The 23690-nt window shown below is 36.1% G+C and overlaps 1 protein-coding gene across 14 annotated transcripts in view; it reads right to left on the bottom strand.

Moving 5' to 3' along the window:
- Positions 1 to 23690, bottom strand: part of LOC105193606 (protein TANC2) — a 160432-nt gene that overhangs the window by 14672 nt on the left and 122070 nt on the right. For 12 of the 14 annotated variants that reach the window (XM_039458190.1, XM_039458177.1, XM_039458187.1 and 9 more), the window contains 4 exons: positions 8284 to 8868; positions 7864 to 8195; positions 7506 to 7784; positions 6937 to 7380 (listed from right to left, as the gene is read on the bottom strand). In XM_039458190.1, the coding sequence (XP_039314124.1) occupies positions 6937 to 7380; positions 7506 to 7784; positions 7864 to 8195; positions 8284 to 8868 (1640 nt within the window). The remainder of the gene's footprint in view (positions 1 to 6936; positions 7381 to 7505; positions 7785 to 7863; positions 8196 to 8283; positions 8869 to 23690) is intronic. The other 2 variants (XM_039458189.1, XM_039458182.1) reach the window with 2 other exon arrangements.

Genomic DNA, 23690 nt, shown 5'->3' with positions numbered 1-23690 from the left:
AAATCCGGGTAATGCTGACGGTAACTGACAAAAATGTATAAATAACTTTAATACATTCTAACTTGAAAAAAATTGTAGGAACTTAATTTTTTTATTTGCAGGGAAAATTCCAAATTTTACGGTGGCCATCATGACATTTGCGAACAAAATTCATCCTACTCCGTGGAGTGCGTCAAACTATGCAAATGTTTGGAAACAAAACACGTCTTTACTTTTAAAGAAACAGTGGAAAGAGGAAAGCAGAAATTCAAAATTGGCCAAATACACCTTAAAGTAGAGACCTTCGTAACGAGGCTATCGTTACATCTTTAAATTTTAAAATAAAAAAGATTTTTAAGTACGATCATTTTTAATAAAGTTATGATAATTTGAAGTTGTGCGAAATTTTGTTATAAATGAGTGTTGCGATAATTTTGTTGCCTAATGTACTTGGGCCAAAGTACATTTCCGCTATGCATTTTGAGTTCCTAAATCCGACCCGTTTTCTTTTTTTTCAGAAATAACAAATACAACATGACGTTTTTAATATAGCCTATTATTTATTAAGCGGATCATCTTAAAACTTTGACCATGGAAGTTTGTGGATTTATCGTTAGAGTGAAATCACACGTTGCGTAATAAAACTGCGGAATAGAGAGTGTGTCATTGAAGCAATCAATCAGCGCTATTTCGAAAAAAAAATTGCTAAAAAAACTGATTGGTTACTTGAATGACGTACTCTCTATTCCGCAGTTCTATTACGCACCGTGTGATTTCGCCCTTGGTGATCATGAATGTAACATTAGAATTTCGAAATTCAAGATGGCGGATGTAATATGGCGGACAAAATTAGTGAATTCTAATGTTTTGCAACGGATTGTCTTGAAACATCGAACGTGGGATTTATTCTATTACAACATTAATACTGTTTTTATATGTTCATGAAAATATATGTATCTAAGCTCGATTCGCAGTAGAATATAAACTTCGAAAAATTGTATGCCATAGGCTATTCCGGTCGAAAGCAGACCTTTGTGCTGAATAATTTTCTATATGTATTTACAAACATTTACCAGATTCTTCAAATTGCGCATCATACTTAAGAAATAATGAACATTTTTTTGGCCAAGATTTAAACTTGGATTTCCAAAATAATTTTTTCGCAATAAATTCTTTACAGTTTTTCGGGATAAGAGGGGATAATAGAGATGTTTGTAAGCACAAAATAATTAAATTAACTTGCAATTTAATTTTTGTAGTATTACATTTCTAAGTTTTTTCAAAAAGCTGTTTTTTAAGTCTGGCAGTATGCAGCACGCAGTTTAGAGAATCTTGTAAATGTTTGTAAATTAATCTAGAAAATTATTGAACACAAAGATCTGTTTTCGATCTTTAGCTTTTGTTGACTAGTGTATTTTCTAAATTATAGTATAACCTTTTTTCTTTATTTAAATATGTTAACTTCCGGATCTTTTTTAGGACATCGTTTATATTGGGCGCGTTCAGCCGATTTGTTGAGGTATCCTACATCCAATCAGACCTGTACATCTAGAAGATTATATCAATAACTTCAAACACTCAATCAAGTGTTGAGTCTACTGAACGCATTCAGTGTTTATTATTATAGCATAAGATTTGTAAGCATACACGAACAAAAGAGAACGTATTATCACCAAACAGTAGATCCCTTTTTACATGAGCTTTATCTCTACTCTTCGCACGCGCAGTCTAGACATACTATCTACGTCTATGGCACAACATTTTTCAAGGTAAACCTTCACATCTTACTGCGAATCGGACACATAGATATAAATGAACAGGTTTAGACGAACATATGGAAGGGATGTTCAGCCAGCAAACATTTTGTACGCAAAAGCATATCAAATTAGCACCAAATTCCAAATTACAATTTTGTACCAAAACCGTATCCTATTGTGTCCGTATCAGGATGTCCAATACAAACCAAATCTGATGAACATATTTAAAGTCAAATTGAAACCAATACCAGAACAAATTTGATAACAACAATGTGATGACAAAATGGCATCAAACACAGATCAAATCTGTTACCAAATGCGTTAACAAAATAATGCCAAACACAAACCAAATCTGTTTTCAAACGTGCTGACAGAATAATATCAAATACAGATCAAATCTTACGTTTCCGAGAACAACAAAAAAAATTTCTTTTTTTTTTAATAGATTTTATTATTCTTATAGCTTAATCTGTGTTCACTGTTTCACATATAACATTTTAATTTATTTATTACAATTACGCATTATTTTATAAATTTGTGCAAACGCATGTCGGTGCTGACGGAATTCGAACCTAAGATTTCGGAATAACAATCTAACGCGCTAACACTGAGCTAATAATCATACACTTGTGATATCGTTAATAAAAAGTTATATTTGAAGTAGAACTGAATTGAACCGGAAGAAACTTGCGTCTTGAATATCGCGCGAATACTATCACTAACCCCATGATTATTTAGCCTTAGATATTTTTAATATAAATTATATAAATAATTAAAACCTTTCCTTGTCCATGGCCAGATATGTAAAAAATAACAATTAGAAGTAGTATTGAATCATAATAAAACATTATTGAGGTAAAGAGCACGTTGCAAAAGTCAATTTTGCAATTAATTATTATAGACAAATTGTTAAAAATAACTGTAGAGGAAAACTGATTACACCAATTGATTCACCGGGAAAAATTACTGAAGAAAGAAGGCGCTTTCTTAATTGTTATAATTGATACAATGCATGATTATTTTGTTGCATGATTATTTTGAGAAAAAGATAATGGCCGAATTCCGTAAAGAGAGCGCATGATGTGCATAATGTAACAGTTTATTCTTGTTTTATTTTTGGTGATCAACAAGGATTACGTCATGGGCATATGCGCTTTAGGGAACTCAACTAATGTTGCATTCTTGCCTGATAAATGTTGACATTTTCGTAATAGCAAGCTTGCTTATTATCTGCCAACAATTTATCAATCATATATACAACAGATCTGTCTTCTATCAACTTCCAATCTGTCGTGTATTTTGACAAAGGGATAATGTTGCATTCTTGCGTGATAATTGCTAACATTTTTGCAATAGTAAACTTGTTTAATATTTGTTATAAATTTGTCGTCAAAACTTTTAACAGATTTGCTTGTTTTTCACCGCCAATTTGTTATATACTCTGCCAACAATATTGTAGTACATTTGGTACAAAAATTTGCTAACTGTACCAATGTATGCGGACCATGTATATGCCGAACAAAATCTGTTACCAACCTTTGCAGTTGCAGAAATTGTTACAGGGGTAATATACAGGGTGTCAAAAAACAATCGTTTATGCTCTCGTAGGTTGATAAAGCAAGTTATATTAAGAAGAAAAATCCTTTACCATTTTTCTAAATTTGCAATAGTTACCGAAATAAAAATTAGTAAAATTTGGCAAATAAATGCATATTTTCTCTGCCCACCGCACGCGGGGACCGCTCATCAGTCGCCAAGCGTTGGCAGTCGCATGTGGCGGCACGGTAAGGCGTAAGGAGAGAGAAGCACCATTCTCTACCGGGCAGCGCGTTGGCGCTCGGCTGTCACACATGCGCGAAGCCACGCACGTACGTGTCTCTTGGAAGTGCGGAGAAGACCGGGAAGCGGGCAGAAGGTGGTGGAGCGCGCTTCAATCGTGCATTCTCCTCGCTTGACACTCGGTTGAAAGAGAAATCATGATACAACGTCATGTTATGGAGAAATGCGGTGCGCTATGCGAGCGGTATACGGGATAACACGGTGTTTGGTCACGTATTGTTTTAATTTTTAATTGCATAAAAAAATTCACTTGGATACAAAGATTTGTTTAAAAAATAATGTAAATAGAATTATGATTCTCAGTAATAAATTAAAATTATGTCATCACAGCAATATAGTTCTAATTCATGGAACTATTACTGTATGTTGAGACATAATTTTAATTAATTAATGAAACTCGTAAATCTCTTTAAACAATTACTTTTTAAAATAATCTGTAATAGAAAATGATTTTAATTCAATAAATTTATAGAAATGTTAATATTATCTAATAAGCCAGTTTACTTTATAATTGGCGTAAAACAATACTTTGAGAGTGAACCCTAACCCTTATGAAAAAGTAATACTGCCGAAAAAATTACACATAAAAAATCACACAGAGAATCTGCTATTTTCTGTGATTTCTTTAAATTGGCAGTAATACGGCAATAATCATATTACTGTCAATCTAAGGATCACAGAAAATGGTAGATTTTGTGTGTGATATTTGTGTAATTTTTTTGGCAATATTACTTTTCTGTACGGGTCAGGGTTCACTCTCAGAGTATTGTTTTACGCCAATTACAAAGTATTATAAACTAGCTTGCCAGATAATGTTACCATTTCTATAAATTTATCAAATTAAAATTATTTTGTAATACAGATTATTTTGAAAAATAATTGTTTAAAGAGATTTACGAGTTTCATTAATTAATTAAAATTATTTCTCGACATACAGTAATGGCCCCATGAAATAAAGCTATATTGCCGTAATAACATAAATTTAATTTATTACTGAGAATTGTAATTCCATTTACATTATTTTTTAAACAAATCTTTGTAACCGAGTAAATTTCTTTATGCAATTAAAAATTAAAACAGTGCGCAACCAAATACCGTGATATCCCGTATACCGCTTGCATAGCGCTTTGCATTTTTATATATCATGACGTTATATCATGCTTTCTCTTTTGACTGAGTGTCACGCACGCACGCACGCACGCACGCGCGCACGCGCGCGCACATTCTCTCTGTCGGTAGAGAGACCTCGCTTTACAACTTATCTGGCGACGGGGTAGTTGCGAGAAGGGATGGGCCTATCCCTTTTCACCCCCTCGTCTCGTGTGTGTGCGTGTGCGCGCGTTTATGTGTAAGTATATGTGTAGTTATTACAGATTTTTGGAAACACAGTAAAATATATGCTATATAATACGTCATATTGATTCTGCTATTTCTGAAAAATAAAAGAGTGATAAAACAAAACAGAGTTCCGATTCGGATTCAGCAATTCAAAACACTCAACATACCTACTCTGGCTCAAGTATTTTTATTATCAAAAAGGGGTGGTCCTCATTATCGCCTATGGTATTTAAGGCTGGTCTATAATAAGTTGCAACGTGTAGTTGCAAATCGCAGAGTGGCTAGTTGTCAGTCACAAGTTGTAAATCATTTCAACGTCTAATCCACATTTGAAATTGAATGCCAATTGCTTTCAATGTCTTTAAGCACATCCCACTCATAATTCTGTGAATTCAAGTTAATGAAACAAATTAAAATGCGTGTAAGTTATTAAAATATCACCAAAAATTGCACTCTAGACTAGAATATATCGTAATTTCATTTGCCATGCTTTTTCTAAATTTGACAACTTTAAGTTAACATAGTGCGATCATCAGTTGCTATCGCCAAGAAGTTAAAAGTTGAGCAACTCTTGCCTGGCAGCCGCGACTGTCTGTTGCCACCGGAAATAGCGCTAGTTGCCATTCTTTGCAACTGGCGACAGAGGATTTGCAACTTATGTAGAATGGGCTTTAGACTATAGTTCATGGTGCCTCTCCATATAAGTCATACTAAAATATACGAATTAAAAATTCTTATATGCGAGATTGAACTCGCGACTTGATAATAACGAGTCCGACGCTCTACACATGACAATCCTAGGTCCAAATAAATTTTCGAAAATTTTTTTGTGGTGTTGTATAATTATATAATAATATGCTTAAGGTTAAGATATTTCGTTCTCATACCATGAGAACAGGTACGTGGAATCCATGATCTTTTCACGTGGATCATCCAAGTGGAATCTACATAACCAATCGAGTGGATGGTCCACTCAAAAACGTAAATCCACGTCGAAAACTAAAATCCACGTCGAAATCTAATCGATGTTTCGAATTCTTTTATGAATTTCTTCGAAATATTCGTATAAATATAATATTATTATACCACATAATTTTAATGAGCAAAACAATATTTTTGTAACATTTAAAAAAATATTTTTCACAAAAAAAATTCGGGAATTTTCGAGAGAAAATTCCCGAGCGGCCACCTATCTAAGTTGTGACCGCGCTCAACGCTGCTTGACTTCCAAGATTACTGCGAATTCGATCCCTCGTGATGACCAGTGGACACTTTATGCTAATATGTATATATAATTGATAGATTAGGTGAATGTTATCGGAAAGATGAACCATGTATAATTAAACAATATCATTTATATAAATATATATATAATTAGAGTTTTTTAAACTGATTTACAAAATGCAAAATAATATATGGAATAACTTTTCTATTATTTGTTTAAAGAAGAATGCAACCAGAATATATATGCCAATAAAATACAATAATCAAATTAAATATAAAAAAATTTTAGAAAACAATTAAAAATTAAGAAAACAATTAAAAACTTTTAAAAAATATTGTCTGCTCATTGGGATGTAGATCGAGGTTTCTTTATTCAGAAATCCATTTTGTTTATCGATAATATTTATGTTTCTCAACAATACTGTGTTCAAGAAAAAAATCTTGGACTTTAAAATTAAAATGAAGAAATTACTCACGTGAATTCTATGTTGCTGTATACTATTCTCATCTCCTTTAAATTGAACCAATAATTCAAAGTGAATTATACAGGATAAGTCAATGTGAATTTATTCTCATGAAATCCACATTGCTGTTACCTATCTTAATCTCCGTCAAATTTCGTCAGTAATTCTACGTGGATGAAATGTATTAAAATCTACGTAGAAGTGTCCACGTAGAATTCATGTGGATATCAAGTCGATAAAGTCCTGCCCACAAATTTTACATAATACACGTGGATAAAACGTGGAATCCACGTACCTGTTCTCATCGGAATATATAGGAAAATGATTGTGTGTACCTTGTAACTCGCAGATTTAGCAACTAAATGTCCACTTTCAATAAGATCAAGTGTCAACTTAGCGAAGAGGAAACTACCTCTTGCTAGTGCGAGCAAATGGGAAGAGAATTTAGTCTGATTCGCGTTGCACGATGATTCTGCTTTACCATTTACCGATGCAGTCACATTTGATTGGATGGAAGAACTTTGCGCTAATCTATAACCGATGTAATCAGATAAATCTTTGGCGATGCTGTTACCGATTACATCATTTGTGGTTTTGTCTAATGAGATCCTTATGTATGGTAGTTGTTTCGCGCAATCCAGCAACTGCGTTCTAACGGTGCAAATGATTTTTAACCAACTAGGAATGTTAGATGCATGCCTCGTTAGAAAAGAAGCTATAGTATCTCCTCTGTCCGGTCTGTGATACTCTGCCTCGCAAATGGCGTCGATCAATATTACCTTAAAACAGACATATGTGTTGTAACATCTACGACGTAGTATATCACTTATCGAGCGCTTCACCAATAAAAAAATAATTATAATCACAAGATGATGTAATGTACAAACTTTTTTTATTTACGTACCATATTTGAAGCTGGCAGTTTATTAGCTTTCTTCAAAGTCAAAAGCGGTTCGATAATACCTCTCAAGAGCGCAAGATCTGGATCAACAGTACATTCCCTTTGCGACAGTGAGCCTTGAAGATGAAGCTCGGACAAGAGGTATTCCCTATATGAGATCAATTGAGGAGCTTGGCAGAGTTGTGCTGCTAACGAGTGAATTAAGTCTGGGACTAAGCAGGTACTGTTATTGTCAGCTTGACAAAAATGATACGCAACAACGTGTGATGCTAATTCGCGAACCTATAATTTGACACAACTAATTTACACTTTTTTATATAAAATTAGGAAAAGACATTACAATAAATACTAATAATTTTACCTTTTCGTTAGTATGTCTAATGTTGGTTTGCAGAATCACGTTAGTATTTTGTTTTTCTCTCTCATTGCATTCTTCGCTCATTTCCGCAGCAGTTGAGTGCTTTCTTCTTCTTCCGAAACAACTGTGTTCGACCAATTGCAAAACAAGTGCAGTTTTTCCCGTGCCTGGTGATCCGGAAATTAAAATACCAGGACTGGAGCTATTGATCACACATTCTAATTCATGTAATAACCACTGTCGTCCTGCGAAAAGTGGGTCTTCTTCTAGTAACGGCACTTCGAAAAATAATGGCTTCAGGTTTAATTGTGTCATATGACGCTGAATAAAACGAACTAAAATAAACAAATATATATGGATCATTATGTTATGTATCTGAGTTTGTTTAATATTTAGATTCCAGTATAAAAAAGGAATATTAACGTTTTGTATCTACTGGACCTTTAACGTTGCCAGCTTTTGCTGATCTCCGAGTGAAGGATCGTTTGTTCTTCAGCTGACCAAGCTCGTCAGTTTGACTTACTTGTGTGGCATTGACGGAATGTTTTCTGGATACAAACGGACTGGAGCTACTGTTTGAGAGGCCTGATACTGATATGGACATAGACATGGAGGTAGATGTGGATGCGGATAACGATGTAGAGATGGATGCCAAGCTGCCAACACTGTTGCAGTCTCTAAATTTAGTCTTTTCCTTGGCTTTGATCTTCGGCTTAACGGGACATCGTAGTGCCGCCGCGGCTTCCGCTTCACTCGATGTGCCTGTTAATGTCGACACTGGGCTTGTATTTGTTGATGCAAGTGTTTGCGTGTCAAAGTTGGTTAAGCTGCTGAAAGATGCCACGGAACTATCATGCCCTTGTATTGAAGCTCTTGAATATGCGCTTGATTCTACACTCGCGTTTGCTCGATTAGACCCCAATAGCAGACCCAGTCTCATGTACAGGTCCGACTGTGACGATTTCCTAATTTTTGAAGACAGTGGTTTTACGCAACCACCTTCATCATCTACAAAAAAAAAAAATAATTAGCTGATACATAAATATAAAATAAATGACATCCATAAATTTAAACAGTAATAGAAACAGTTAAGTGCTTCGTGCTATGTATTCGAAAGTTGACTGGCAAAATGAAAAAAACACTATCAATCGTAAGACACGTTTAGACAGATATACGAGGTGTGTTCAAAAAGTATCGCGAATTTTGTGTTTTTTCAAAAATTATTTATTTATTCATGAATATCTATTTTGTCCCCTTCAAAGTAATCCCCATGAGATATTATACACTTGTGCCAACGGTTTTTCCAATCTTCGAAGCACTTCAAAAAATCATTTTTTTTTATCTTGTTCAGCTCCTCCTTCGATGCCGTCTTTATCTCGTCAAGCGTAGCGTAACGTCGTCCTTTCATGGGCCTCTTCAGTTTAGGGAACAAGAAAAAGTCACAGGGGGCCAGATCTGGGGAATACGGTGGCTGCGGCATCATTAGTGTGTTGTTTTTGGCCAAAAAGTCGCGCACAAGCAACGATGTGTGAGCAGGGGCGTTATCGTGGTGCAAAAGCCAATTTTTGTTCTTCCACAAATCCGGGCGTTTCTGGCGGATTGCTTCGCGCAAATTGCGCATAACTTCCAGGTAATATTCCTTATTGACCGTTCTACCCTGTGGCAAGAACTCATGATGCACCACGCCCCTGCAATCGAAGAAAACTGTCAGCAAAACTTTCACATTCGACCGAACTTGGCGCGCTTTTTTCGGTCTTGGTTCGTGCGGCAGCTTCCATTGAGATGATTGAGCTTTGGTTTCCACGTCATAACCATAAACCCACGATTCTTCACCAGTTATGACCCTCTGGAGCAAATTTGGGTCGTCGCGGACAGAGTCCAACTCATTAGCAATGTTCATGCGATGCTGTTTTTGGTCGCAATTGAGCAATTTTGGTACGAATTTCGCGGCGACCCGTCTCATGCCCAAATCATTGATAAAAATCGAATGGCACGAGCCAATCGATATGTTTAGGTCCTCAGCAACTTCTTTAACGGTGATTCGACGATTGGCCAATATCATTTTCTCCACTTCATTAATTTTTTCGTCTGTTGTTGAAGTGCTCGGGCGTCCGGCACGCTCTTCGTCGTTCACATCTTCTCGGCCTTCTGAGAACATTTTGTACCACCGATAAACGTTGCTTCGGTCCAAGGTAGCTTCTCCGTATGCCACAGTCAACATTCGGAATGCATCCGCGCACTTAATTTCGTTTTTCACACAAAATTTGATACAGGTTCTTTGATCCATTTTTTTGAATAGGTAAAAATCGAAGACGATCCAAAACACGTGCAAGCAAAGCAGCTGTCAACAATTAAGTGAACATTCAAAATGGCCGAGCTTGTCGGCATAAGTGAGAGACATGAGTACCAACATAACGCCACAAAAAGATCGAAATTCGAATATACGTAACCCGCGAAAATTCAAAATTCGCGATACTTTTTGAACACACCTCGTATTATCGTTTAAAATATAATTTTGAATTAAAGTAAATTACAATCAAAAGTAACAATGCTGCAAACGCCAATTGTATATAAGGTAATCATATTTTTAAACATTTTATTACATAGATTAATTTTTATTCTAATTTTTATTCTGTTCATCTGAACGTATCATTATGATGCAATATCTGAACACAAAATGTGAGAAATTGAAAATTAAATCCAGGCATACGTAATATCAATTAAATAAAAAAATACAAATATAAAAAGTGTTTTAAGAATTGAAGAAGTTTATTGAGATATTACGTTTGGTAACTTGATAATGAGTTTTAGACTCATTATCAACTCCCTCACCGATTTTTTGAAATTTTAAGTATAATTTTTCATCGCTAAAAATAAATTTGAAAGAATTTTTTGGCGGTCAAACATATTTAAACCGTTAAGAATTATATGAGTGTTTTTTACTTTCTGAAATAGTGATTATACAAAAAAAGTGTGAAAAATATAGCTTGTGATATTGTCTACGAAAAAGATCCTATATATAATATATGTATATTCAGTACTTTAGCTATTCAAAAATTTGATAAAGAAATCATCGCTTATGCACTATCCGACTATAAAATATCCGACATTAATTGCTTCCTTAATAAAAATATTTTCAGTTTTAATTACATAAATTTTCTACTTTACAAACCATAAATATTGTTAAGATAGTTTAATTGAAAGCATGCTTTCTCAGCCACTTATCCAATTAGAAAGAATTGCTTAGTAGTTACGCTTTGCAGCGCGTGCGTCTCTAGCAACATTTTGTAACAATCAAAAAGTCGTCGGCGTTTGAGCTATTTTTCGTCAAGTCCGTCCGTCGAGTTAGTCCTACTTATAAAAGGAGACATTAAAACCGTTGCATCTAGTCTACAATTTTATAATTTCATACAGTCTACTTAACGGCATAGCCGAGTCAAACCGCATCTAATAGTGCAAACAAAGAAAACACGTGCCAAGCACCAGTTCTAACAAAAAAAAGCACTAACATCGTGGTCCTTCGAGCCGGATAGCATCGGTCGAAAAGCAGAGCCATCGAGAGAGCTGGAAGCAACAGGGAAGACTAACAAAAGCACGGTGTCGTATCCAGGCTGTTGACCGGTAAGCAAGCAAAGTATCCGGTAAACGCAGCCCATTTACGCATGTTTAATAAGTAGCAAAATTGGCAAGATTCATTATCGTAGAGCTTAGTCCGCCATTTTGATTCACGGTGTGGTTCATAATACGCAAGAAGAAGAAGGCGTGACGTCACGTCTTGAAAGAGCAACCAAATCTGGCGTTTCAAAAAGCAAGCAAGATTGCGCTCCGCACAACCAAACCTTGCGTTCCGAAAACAAGTTAGCGCTCCTTGCAACCAAACCTCGCGTTTAGAAAAACAAGTAAAATCGCGCTCCTCGCAACCGAACCTAGCGTTCCGAAAACAAGTTAGCGTTACACGCAAACAAACCTCTCGTTCTGAAAACAAATTAGATCGGCTAAGCACATCCGAAGTTCGCGTTCTGAAATAAGCTGGATCGTGCTAGTCACATATAAACCTCGGGGTCCGTAAGTAAAGTAGAGTGACACTGTTTTGGACACAGCACGATTGGACACTAAGCAATCATTTTGAATTATTTAACCAAACCAACGGAAAAACTTTAAGTATCGGCCGCTATGAGTGGTGGTGTTCAATCGTGCGGTATCTAATCATGCGCACCCCAGTAAAGTGAGTACCGTTCATCATGACTGATACGGGTAGCGGGGAAAGCGGGAGTAGATCCGCTCCATTAAAGTCTTTAAAACCAAAACAATCGTAAATTAAAAGCCAATGCCCAAGGACCGCCACATATCTGGAGAGCATAGAGGTGCAAAATACTTCTCTGATTGAGTTGCGTCAAAGACTGCACAAGTTTAGAAACCTGGGATGTTTTCCAGATAGCGATAGAGGAGATAGAAACGAGCCCTGAAGATGTAATGCGTTACAACAAAGAAACAGCATCCTTTGAAGAGAAGTATTTTGCAATCACCTCAGAACTCGAATTTTTAATTAAAAACAAACTAAATATGCTTCTAGGAACGAATTTAAGTCATATTCCCCGTCAGGTAAGGGAAGAAACGCCGGCAACATGTGGTAGCGTTGGCAACGATCATTTAAAGTTGCCACGCGTTAATTTAGCCATCTTTTTGGGTATATTGGATGAGTGGATTCCCTTCCGCAACATGTTTAATAGCATGATCAACCAAAATGCAGCGCTTCCCAACACTCAGAAGATGCAATATCTAATAGCATTATTAAAAGGTGAAGCTCGGGATGTGATAGGTTCACTCAAAGTATCCGAGAAAAATTATGTCGAAGCATGGGATATGCTGAAGGAGAGATATGACAATAACAGCATGATCATACAAAAGCACATCAAGTCAATGTTTGAGGTAACAGTTATGATGAAAGAAGATCACGTAGTACTGCGCCGTCTTAGATAGCTTCCTAAAACATCTGCCCGCACTAAAAGCATTAGGAAGACCCACCTAACCAGTGGAATGATTTAATCATCCATCTGATAACGAGTCGTTTACACCAAAAGCTAGCCGAGCCTGGGAGATCACGATAACCAAAGGCAAAGTCCCGACACTCAACAGATTTTCTAGCACAGCATTGTAAAGCCTTAAAAGGATCTGTCCACAGGCGTCAGAATCAAGGCAAAACAAAAGCAGTTAAGCCAAAAACACCGCAGCGAATCTAGTAACAGCTGCCTACAAATGCGCCTATTGCGAGAAAGTCGATCATTCAATATATAAATGCAAAAGCTATTTATAGCTCAAAATAAGCAAGAGAATAAATGAAGCGAGAGCACGCAAGCTGTGCCTAAACTGCTTAAAAGCATCGGCTCATCAAGCTAAGCAGTGCCGCTTCGGCCCGTGCCGCAAATGCAACAAGCGACACAATACTTTGCTGCACATGAAGCAAGTGTTCCCAGAAGACAGAGAAAACAAAACAAAGGAAGTAACCACCGCAGAACAGAAAAAAGCGATGGTTACAAGCATAAGCAGCGCAAAAGTGGAACAAAACAAGGAGGTACTACTTGCCACGGCTATCGTCAAAGTAATTAACAATGAGAACAAGGAAGTTTTATGCAGGGCTCTATTAGATAGTAGCGTGCAATCCTGTTTCATAACTAGTAAGTGTGCCAAAAGGTTGACCTTCAAGCAAATCTCCACGAAGAGTCCGGTATTTGGAATCGGAGCAGTAGCTTCGCAAACCATTACAGTTAAAATGACAGTTCAATCAAGAATCAACAACTTCAAGATAAATCTTGAATTCTTAGTCATGGACAGCATCACTCCACCCATACCATTCGAATAAATTAACTCAAGTGATCTAAAAATCCCAGAAGGTATCGCGTTAGCAGATTCAGAGTTCCACAAGCCCGCAGAAGTGGATCTACTCTTAGACGCAAAGATATTCTTTGACGTAATGTGCGTCGATCAAATCAAAGCTTCAAAAGAGCAACCAAACTGGCAAAAAACTCTCTTCGGCAAGATAGTGTCGGGCAAGTTAATGACAGAACAGCTCAGCCATAAGACACTTTGTCACGTATCAATTAATGAATGGTTAAGCTCTGAGATCTCGCAATTTTGGCAAGTAGAGCAGTGCAAAAGACAAAATACTCGTTTGTCACAGGAGCGTAAATGCGGAGCACATTTTAAACGCACTTATAAACGTAATTCAGAAAGACGCTTCATAGTGCATCTACCTGTAAACGAAGAGCAACTCCGTTAAATCGGCGACTCAAAAGAATCAGCCACTCAAAAATTTCTTAAATTAGAGAGGCTTCTTAAGCAACCAAAGCTAAAGCGTGAATACTCCAAATTCATACAAAAATATTTAAATCTGGAGCACATGCAAGAAATATTGGAAAGTTCAGCCAAGTTGGACGTTCAATCACAATATTACCTACCGCATCACTGCGTGCTAAGAGAATCAAGTACCACTACAAAGATAAGAGTGGTGTTCGACGCATCCAACAAATTAACTAGCGGTGTCTCGTTGAACGACGCTTTGGTGAAGGGAGCGGTACTGCAAGAGGATTTATTTTCCATACTAACAAGTTTCAGGAATTTTCGGTACGTGATTACATCGGACATAGAAAAGATGTACAGACAAGTCCTCATCGATGAAAATCAAACTTTGTTGCAAAGAATAGTCTGGAGAAACGATCACAAGCTGGCCGAATTAAAAAAAAGCCAATTTCCTGTCGGGGCGACAATAACACAAAAAAATTTTTACATGGACGATCTCCTAACAGGCACAGATTCAATTGCAGAGGCGAGGAAAATCCAAAATCAAGTAACTGCATTGTTGTTAAAAGGCGGCTTTGTATTGCAAAAATGGGCGCCCAATAGCAAAGAATTACTGCAATATCTACCAGGGCCACAAACGGAAGCTGCTCTTATAAAATTGGATAAGGACGGCACGTCGAAAACGCTAGGAATTAAGTGGAACCATTCCAAAGATTTGTTGCAATATACAATTGGATTATCGTGTCCGCAAATCACCACTAAAAAAACTATAATGTCAAATATAGCGCAAATATTTGACCCACTTGGGTTGTTAACCCCAGTAATAATAACCGCAAAACTCTTAATTCAAGAACTGTGGAAACTGCAAGTAGAATGGGACGAGTCCCTGCCATCGGAGATATTCACAAAATGGACCGATTACGTGGAGGAGAGATGCAGGATTTAAACGGCTTCTGCATTCAGCGACAGGTCGTCATGGATGAACCAGATGCGAAAATACAATTGCACAGTTTCTGTGATGCCAGTGAGCGAGCTTACGTCGCCTGCATCTATGTCAAAAGTATTGCCAAAAATAAATCAGTTAAAGTCAATTTGTTGTGTGCTAAATCTCGAGTGGCACCAATCAAAACAATGTCAATTCCCAAACTAGAGTTGTGTGGCGCTCAATTATTAACTAAATTAATATGTAAAATCAAGGCATTGCTAGTTACCAAAGTATCTAACGTCTACTATTGGACAAATTTATCTATCATCTTCCACTGGCTTCAGTCTACAAAGAAGCTAACGGTTTTTATAGCTCACCGAGTAGGAGAGATACAAGAGTTTACGAAGATGGAAAATTGGCGCCATGTCAACACGAAGGAAAATTCAGCCGACTTGGTATCGAGAGGAATCGCTCCAAATTACGAGAAACTCAGCTATGGTGGAACGAGCCTGATTGGATGAAACAGCCAACGCTAACGCACTATTCAGTATCAAAGGAAGTGGAAGAGGATCATATTGACAGTCAGCCATTTCCAGAGCTACCGATCATCATGGTGGCCATGGATTGAGAATCAAAAGACAATTTAATCAACCGATACTTAACTCTCCGGAAATTGTTGCGGGTTGCCGCTACGTGCTTGAGATTTGTCGATCGTTGCAAGAAAAAGACGATAAATTCAAAAAAATCCACTGACGGTGGAAGAATTAAAGCGTGAAAGGCAATATATTGTAAAATTGGAGCAGCTCTCGGCTTTTCGATTGGAAATAGAGTCATTGAAACATAACAAAACAATATTTAGTAATAGTAAATTGAAACATTTAAATCCGTGGCTTGATAACAATGGGTTGTTACACGTGAGGAGAAGGCTGCATCACTCGGTCTTGGAAAACGATACTAAGTATCTCCTCGTGTTGCCAGCTCAATCGAGGTTGTCCGAATTGGTGATACACCATGAGCACGAAAGGCATTTTCATGCCGGTGCAGAGGCCACATTGGCTGCAATACGGTAAACTTATTGGCCACTTTAGACACGCGGCCTGGTCAACCGTTTGATTTACAAATGCATCAAGTGTTTCAAGTTTAAGCCACATAAATCGGAACAAGTCATAAGGAATGTACCAAGTAATAGGGTAGTTCCATCCAGACCTTTTTTAAATACAGGAATCAACTTATGCGGCCCCATTTACATACGTAAAGGCAAACGAAGAGGAGCAAAAAAGACAAAAGCTTACGTGGTAGTATTCATTTGTATGGCTGTTAAAGCCGTACATTTAGAAGTCGCCAATTTAACAACGGACGCCTTCCTTAACGTCTTTAAGCGGTTCATAGGAGGGGGGCTTTGGGAGCGAGCGATAAGGTCATTTAAAACTCATTTTTACAAGGTTGCAGCAGACGTTCCGATGACGTTCGAGGAAGATTCTACGTTAGTCACCCAAATAGAAGCAATTCTAAACTCGCGTCCGTTAACGGCATTATTTGTCGACCCTAACAACTTAAGTTTTTTATCCCCAGGAAAGGAGCGTCACCCGCCTGCACTCGGGTGCGCCCCGGTTGCACTTTCATTGTTTTCCTGTTGTGCGAATCTTTGACACGGGTCTTTCCATCGTTTTCTTCATTTTGCTTGATTCATTTAATTTAGACTTTTTAGGTATGGGAAAATTATCTCATAAATCTAGAAAAAGAAGGAGGTCTTTATCCTCGGATCGAATTGCGGGTTTGGAGAGAAAAATGTCACGATTAATTGACATTCTCTCCCAGAGTGAGGTTAGGAGACTTCGATGTCCCTCCCTGCAGGTTAGGTTCGGCTCTGCGATTACGCAGACAAGCCAAGGGTCACGCATCGAGACGGAGGAGGTCTCGGTTACAAGACCCTACTCGGATCCGGATCTATTGACTCCCGAGATGGGATCAGCGGACCCTTCAGGTATGTATGAATACTGTTGGATCTGTATTTGCAAAATACAGATGGTCTGACGACACAGCCTTTTTTCCCCCTCATAATTACAGACGGTTCATTACGTTTTTCAGTGATAAGTGAGGCAGGTGAGGTGGAAACACTCCCTGCATAGCTTACTGTCTCTCTGGAAAATAGTTCACCACCGCCTATAGCGGACGTAGCTGATGACGATACTGGCTCTCTTGTCAGGCAACTGTTTGGAGATTGTGAGAATGAGGAGTTTTCACCCTGAGAGGACATTGTGATCCAGACGTAGTGAGACCTGGGGGTCGATCGTGTAACATTTTTCCTAGGGCGGAAACGTGAAAAGTGAAAAGTTTCACGTGAACTGCACGATCATGTACGATTCCACGGGATCATGTAACTCACTCATGAGCGGAAATATGAACTTTTTCGCCATCAGCCGTAATAGCAAAAAAGTAAAAATTTAGGGAATTAATAAATTGTATGTATTTCGAAATTGAAATAAAAGTGTGGTAACAATGTGGTAACAGTTTGAAGAGGTATTATTAAAGGGGTTAACCTTTTTGGTATTGCATTGCGTTAACAAGATAAGCTAATGTACATATGTACGTAAATAAAAATAATGCTTTTGTGATATAATTAGGTTTGATATTTATATTTGACAAGTTGATATTTTGATAATTATATAGAATGAGGCTTCATCAAATGCAAATTTAGATAAAAATATACTTTAACGTATTTTGATACACAATGATATAAGAAAAGTGTGTCTTGTGAAATAGAATATTAATCAATCATGTAAGTGTTTATAACTTATAAATTTGGAAAATACATGTGTGAGCGAAAAATTCAGTTTTGATAAAGGTCCGTATTCTAAATTATTCAATATTTTTTAATTAAACAAAGATAAATTTAATGACTAATGAAATTAATTTACTTTAAAATTTGCATAAATATAAAACTTAATTAAAGTTAATTTTGAAAAACAATGTTTGTATTAAATTACAATGTAATTTTTAGAATTAGATTACTACATAATAAAATAGTTGTTACAATATATGGATCATCAAAAATAAATGTAATATATATTATATTTGTAAATTAAGTTTGTGCAATATAACTAAAAAATATTGCTATTTATTTATGAATATATTTTTTTACAATTTCTTTTTTTATATAATTAAATTTTTACAGTAAAAGTTATACTATAAAAACAGTAAAAGTTATACTATAGAAACCTTTTTCACGACTGCTTGATAGTTGCGATGACAGATTCGAGCCTCTAAAGGTGAATTTCGGAACGCAACCTAAACTTCCGCGCATTATCCATACATAATCACTGTGCGTGAAAAGATTCACGTGAACTCTCTATGAGTGAAAAATGAAAAAATGAAAAGTGAAACGTGAAAAATTTCACGTGAAATTACATGATTGACCCCCTGACTCGTAAGGACTTGGCAACCGATCAGCGCAAGATTGTAAAGAAATACTCCCCTCCAGAGCCCATGGCTTTCCTTAAAGCTTCTGTACTAAATCAGGAATGTCGGGTCGCCCCCAAGAGTAATGCTGTAGTGAAAAAGGACGATTTTGCGGGGAAAAATCAGGATCAAGCAGGTAGCTCTCTGCGTCTTGGGCGATTCGGATTTTTTCAGGCCGGCAACCCAGGATTCTCTGAGTCTCGAAGCTCGCGTAGCTGTCGCCAAGGTCAATGACGGGGCGAAGATTTTGGTGGATCTTTTTCACCGGTTCTCTCGGGTCAGACAAGCGCAAATTACACCTGCGCTTAACCTAACTGCCAAGATCACAGCGGATGCTATACCATCCAATGAGCTTCTATTTGGTTTCTCATTCAACAAGCAGATTAACCCGTTGTGGTTACACTTCCAAAAAATAACATAATGGTTACACTGGGTCCAGTTGACTCGACGCAAAAAAACAGTTGCCATTTGCGTTCCTTTTGATGAATCGACTCAAATCCTTCACGAAAATGAAGTTTAAGACTTCTTCTTCGTAATCAAATCGTTTATATATCCTTTATTAAATTTTTTAATATTGAAACGACACGAGGAAAAAAAATTTTGAAAAATGCCATTTTGTACTAAAAAATTCCTGAAAATTCTAATTTTTGAGTAAAATCAAAGTTATTACCCGGGTTCTACTCCAGAAGTAGTATACTTTTAAGGAAAAAATAGTATTATATCCAACTTTTCAAAAAGTATATTTTGAAGATTGAAGTTGGTAATTGTAATGAAAATCACGAAATGACACAAATCAATGTTGAAGGAGTAAAATAATGTGAAGAAATTTTTTTTGTGTCAAAAACTATATATATATATATATATATATATATATATATATATATATAACTATATATGGCCTTGGGTCATCTAGACCCAGTGTAACCACAACGGGTTAAGAAAGCAGCTTTCATGTAAAAGACGTCTAAGGACATAGTTAGGACACCGCTAGCGGTAAGTATGAGAGTGCAACAACCAATGTCACAGCCATTACAGGTGGCTCCATACAGATCGGGAAATGCCCGAGCCCCTGCGTCTCGCACAAGGACGGCGACAAAGAGATCAAAAGCGAGCACCAGTCGCCGGTTATACCGAGCCAAACCCCAGTCGAGGTCAAGGAGGCACTAAGCAGAGAAGAGGTAATAGTGGGCGGTAGGTTAGCCCTTTTCTTGGCCCAATGGAGACAGATTACTTCAGACCCAAGAATCTTAGAGGCTATTTCGGGGCTACAAGCGCAGGCATAATGTTTCATGCGCAATGTTTTTTGTCGCAAATACAAAGTATACAAAGTAGTACATTTGGACATTTTAAAAGTGTTCATCTTATTTTAAAAATTTTCTAACAAAAACATGCTACAAATTATAAAACATGGAATCATATAAGCCTTAGTTTATTTAAAAGGGGGTATAAAAAGTGTCAGAACGTTTGAGTGCATGAGCCTTTGTTTCAAAGAAATTTGCATGTAAAGTTTGGCATTTGCCGAGTGGTGCGTTAAGTACTATTGCGCAGTAAGTTAAAGCGTGAAGCATAGTGGCTGAGAAGCGCTTTCTATTTTGTCCTCGACGATCGCGTGAAGAGAGGTGTTCGAAACCTTGCAATGCCAATTTTTTTTTCAATAACAGCTACATATATCAATTATAATTAAGTTTTATTATTCTTACAAGTGGAGGACCCGACAATGATCTTGCCGATTTTAATAAAATTTTATGGTTGTATATTTTATGGTTGTTTAGTATTCATTCACACCTTTATTGTAGTAAAGCCGTTTGTTGCACAACTTAGGCATTCTCAAGAAAATGATGATTAAATATTTTCAGCATCCTATAGTACCAAAAATATATAACACAAGAATAAAAGACCTAAAAAATAAGAACACAAAATATGTTTACAATAACTGTTGTGCAATTTTAAGCAAGGAGTTTCGTATACAAGCTAACAAAAGGTCTAGACAAAAAAAAAACAATAACAAAACCGTTTTACTCAGAAACTGTTGTATGTATAACGATTTATAGAAACATTTATTTTGACATTCTTAAAACAGTCATTGTAAATTTTTATTGCAAATATATTTTTTGTGTTCATGAAAAATTTTAATTTAATTAATAGTTATAGCCTAGCAATAACGGAAGGCATGGCAACGAATGAGGTTACCATGCCACATAAATGTTATAATTAAAAAATACGCGAGGCATGACAACCAAATGAGGTTATCATGCCACGAATGTAAAGCATTTTCGCAACACGGAGTCCAAAATCCCAAAAACCCGTGAACTACTTGGACTAATCGTGTCTCGAAAATGTTGACGAACGATTGCGCCAAGCAACGACTTAGCGCAATCACCCTTGTACAAAAGGAGCGCCCAAACGACCAAACGGCGGAGAATAATCAGTGAAGTGGTGTGAGCAACCGTGCGTCGCGTCGTATCCGCAGCTACATTAACCCTTAAACACGTAAGTGGGTCTGAGAGATCCCATATGAAGTTTTGAACGCTTACTATATGAAGACGGAATAAGATAGGAAGTTCGGACCAAGACGTAAAAAAGTTCGAAATCTCCTTTTTCAATTGATATAGTTGATCAACTTTTCTGGTCAACTAGAATTCGAACGGCATGGCAGCAAAGTTTTGTTAGGGTCAATGCGACCCATATAGTGTGTAAGTGAAACTTTTTTTGTGAGTATTTTACAATAAAAAAAACTGGACAAAATACGTTCGAACAGGTCGATTTGCAAATGTTACTCGCATATACTCTGTCTAAAGTTGGAATACTATAAAATGTTGTAGAAAAAAGAGTTTTTCCGAAAATCATGAATATTCCATATATCATGAAACACATCAATTTTCAATTTTAGACACGATTTAATAAAAAATTCCTCATATTCGCCTTGTTACATAAGTACATTTTTTAATAGAAATGGCAATAATATAATTTTTTTTTTGAAGGTATGAATCTTTAGCTTTAAAACGCCATATTGTAAGTTCTTTAAAGTTTTTTATTGCAAAGATATGATTTTTTTTTTTTTAACTGGATTTTTAGATGCCAAAAATACCTCATGTTCTCCATGTTACATAATTATACTTTTTAAAAGAAATGACCTTTGCCAAATTTTATTTTGAAAGTGTGACTCTTTAGTTTTAAAACGCCGTATTTGAAAGTTCTTAAACGTTTGTTGTTGCAAAGATATGATTTTTTGAAGGAAAAGTGGATTTTTGATCAATTTCTCATTTTTGCTTAATGGTTTTGTTTTTATAACTTCACAATAAATTATTTGTCGGCAATGCCGATTATGCAGTCACACTCCTGAGATTTTGAACTTTTGTTAAAAAAAAATCGTAGAAAAATATTGATTGTAATCAAAATTATAGTTTCGCAAAGTTGAAAAAGTCTCCCAGACCCAAAAATGTGTTTCCGTATTTTACAGGATCGGTGTGTTTAAGAGTTACGTGTAACTACGTTGTAATCGACTGTGAGTGCAATTATATTCATTATCTGAAGCCAAGTGGACTTCTTCATTCTAAACCTTCTCCGCCGGACCTCGAAATCCCTGGCGGCCGCGAGCTTAAGCTCGCCTCGTGCGTTAGCCGCACAACATAATACTAAAAAAGCAGTTTTAAATTTTTTAGTTTTTAAAAATAACATTTTATATTAAAGTAGTTAGTTTTTAAAAATAACATTTTATATTAAATAATTTAAAACGGTTTAAGAATTATATATAACAAAGATAAAAGATGACAAAATTGCATCCGCGGAGATCGAACCTGTGATCCCGAGCGTACCAATCAACGTCCTAATGCCTCACGCCATGTCGCTTGCTCGAGAATCGTTGTTTTGTAACGGTACTATAGGATGCTGGAAATATTTAATTGTCATTTTCTCGAAAATGCCTAAGTCGTGCAACAAACGGCTTTACTACTAATAAACGTGTGAGTAAACACTACACACTCATAAAATTTTATTAAAATCAGCGAGATTATTGTCGGGTTCTCCTCTTGTTAGCAAGATATTAATCGTTATACATATATTATTCGTTATATTTAACAAAATGTAATAATCAAAATGTTTGCATTTATTCAAGTTTATTTATTTATTTTTATTCATTATACAATTCTGACATTGTTGTTCTGATATTACATTATCCTACATTGTCCTAATATTATTGTTGGCGGAGAAAGAACAAAATTGAATACGCGATATGATACAATCAGAATTCAATCATTAACACAATATTTATTACCTGCGCCGTAATTTAAAAATATGCTACAATTTGCTTGGTATGCGTCAAAGTTAGTACATAAACGCGAAATTTTTAGTAAAGTGAATTAATTATTTTTTCCTGTAAACTTACATAATATTAAATGTTTTTGTAAAACACGTTATTCTTTTATACAATATTCATGGTGTATAGTCAATTTGTGTTTCCAATGTTTTTACGTAAATTTTCACCCACAATATTGTACAGCAATGCCAGAATTGTATAATGAATAAAAATAAACAAACAAACTTGAATAAATATGCAAACTTTCTGTTTATTACATTTTGTTACATATACTGAATTTTTATTACATATAATGAATAATACAGCCTGTTTGACAAGAGCGTATACGGCAAAATTTGAACTATTTGAAATAATGAATTTAAAAAAATACACATATACTATATGATATAGACTAGGATAATTTATTATTAATAAGTTTTCTAGTCGCCTCCATTATTAATAATTACTTGGCATCTCCGAGGCAATTTTCGACTAATTTTATGGCATAATCTTGTGGTAAACTTCCAAATAAATCAAATCTATTGAAATAACTGCTTAACGGTTGAAATCTTTTTCCCTTGGTGCTTGATGGATTAAAAAATTTGCCCAAACAGAAGTTTTGTTTGTAAAAATTACTTGGCCTCAATCGCGGTCCAAATTGTCTTTCGCCCAAGTTATTCTTTTTTCGACGTGTTTTTTTGGACATTAGCAATTTCTTCAATGCTTCAAAATTTCACTTCATGAGCCAGTAAACGTCTTTTTATAGTATAACATGACATATTTAGATCTTTTTTACGCAAAATCGTTTGCCCTCCACGCAATAATAGACTAGGATTCTTCTCTAATATCCATAAA

The sequence above is a fragment of the Solenopsis invicta genome, chromosome 16 (assembly GCF_016802725.1).
Source record: "Solenopsis invicta isolate M01_SB chromosome 16, UNIL_Sinv_3.0, whole genome shotgun sequence".
NCBI classification, from domain to species: Eukaryota; Metazoa; Arthropoda; class Insecta; order Hymenoptera; family Formicidae; genus Solenopsis; species Solenopsis invicta.
This window is presented reverse-complemented; position numbering and strand designations above follow the sequence as displayed.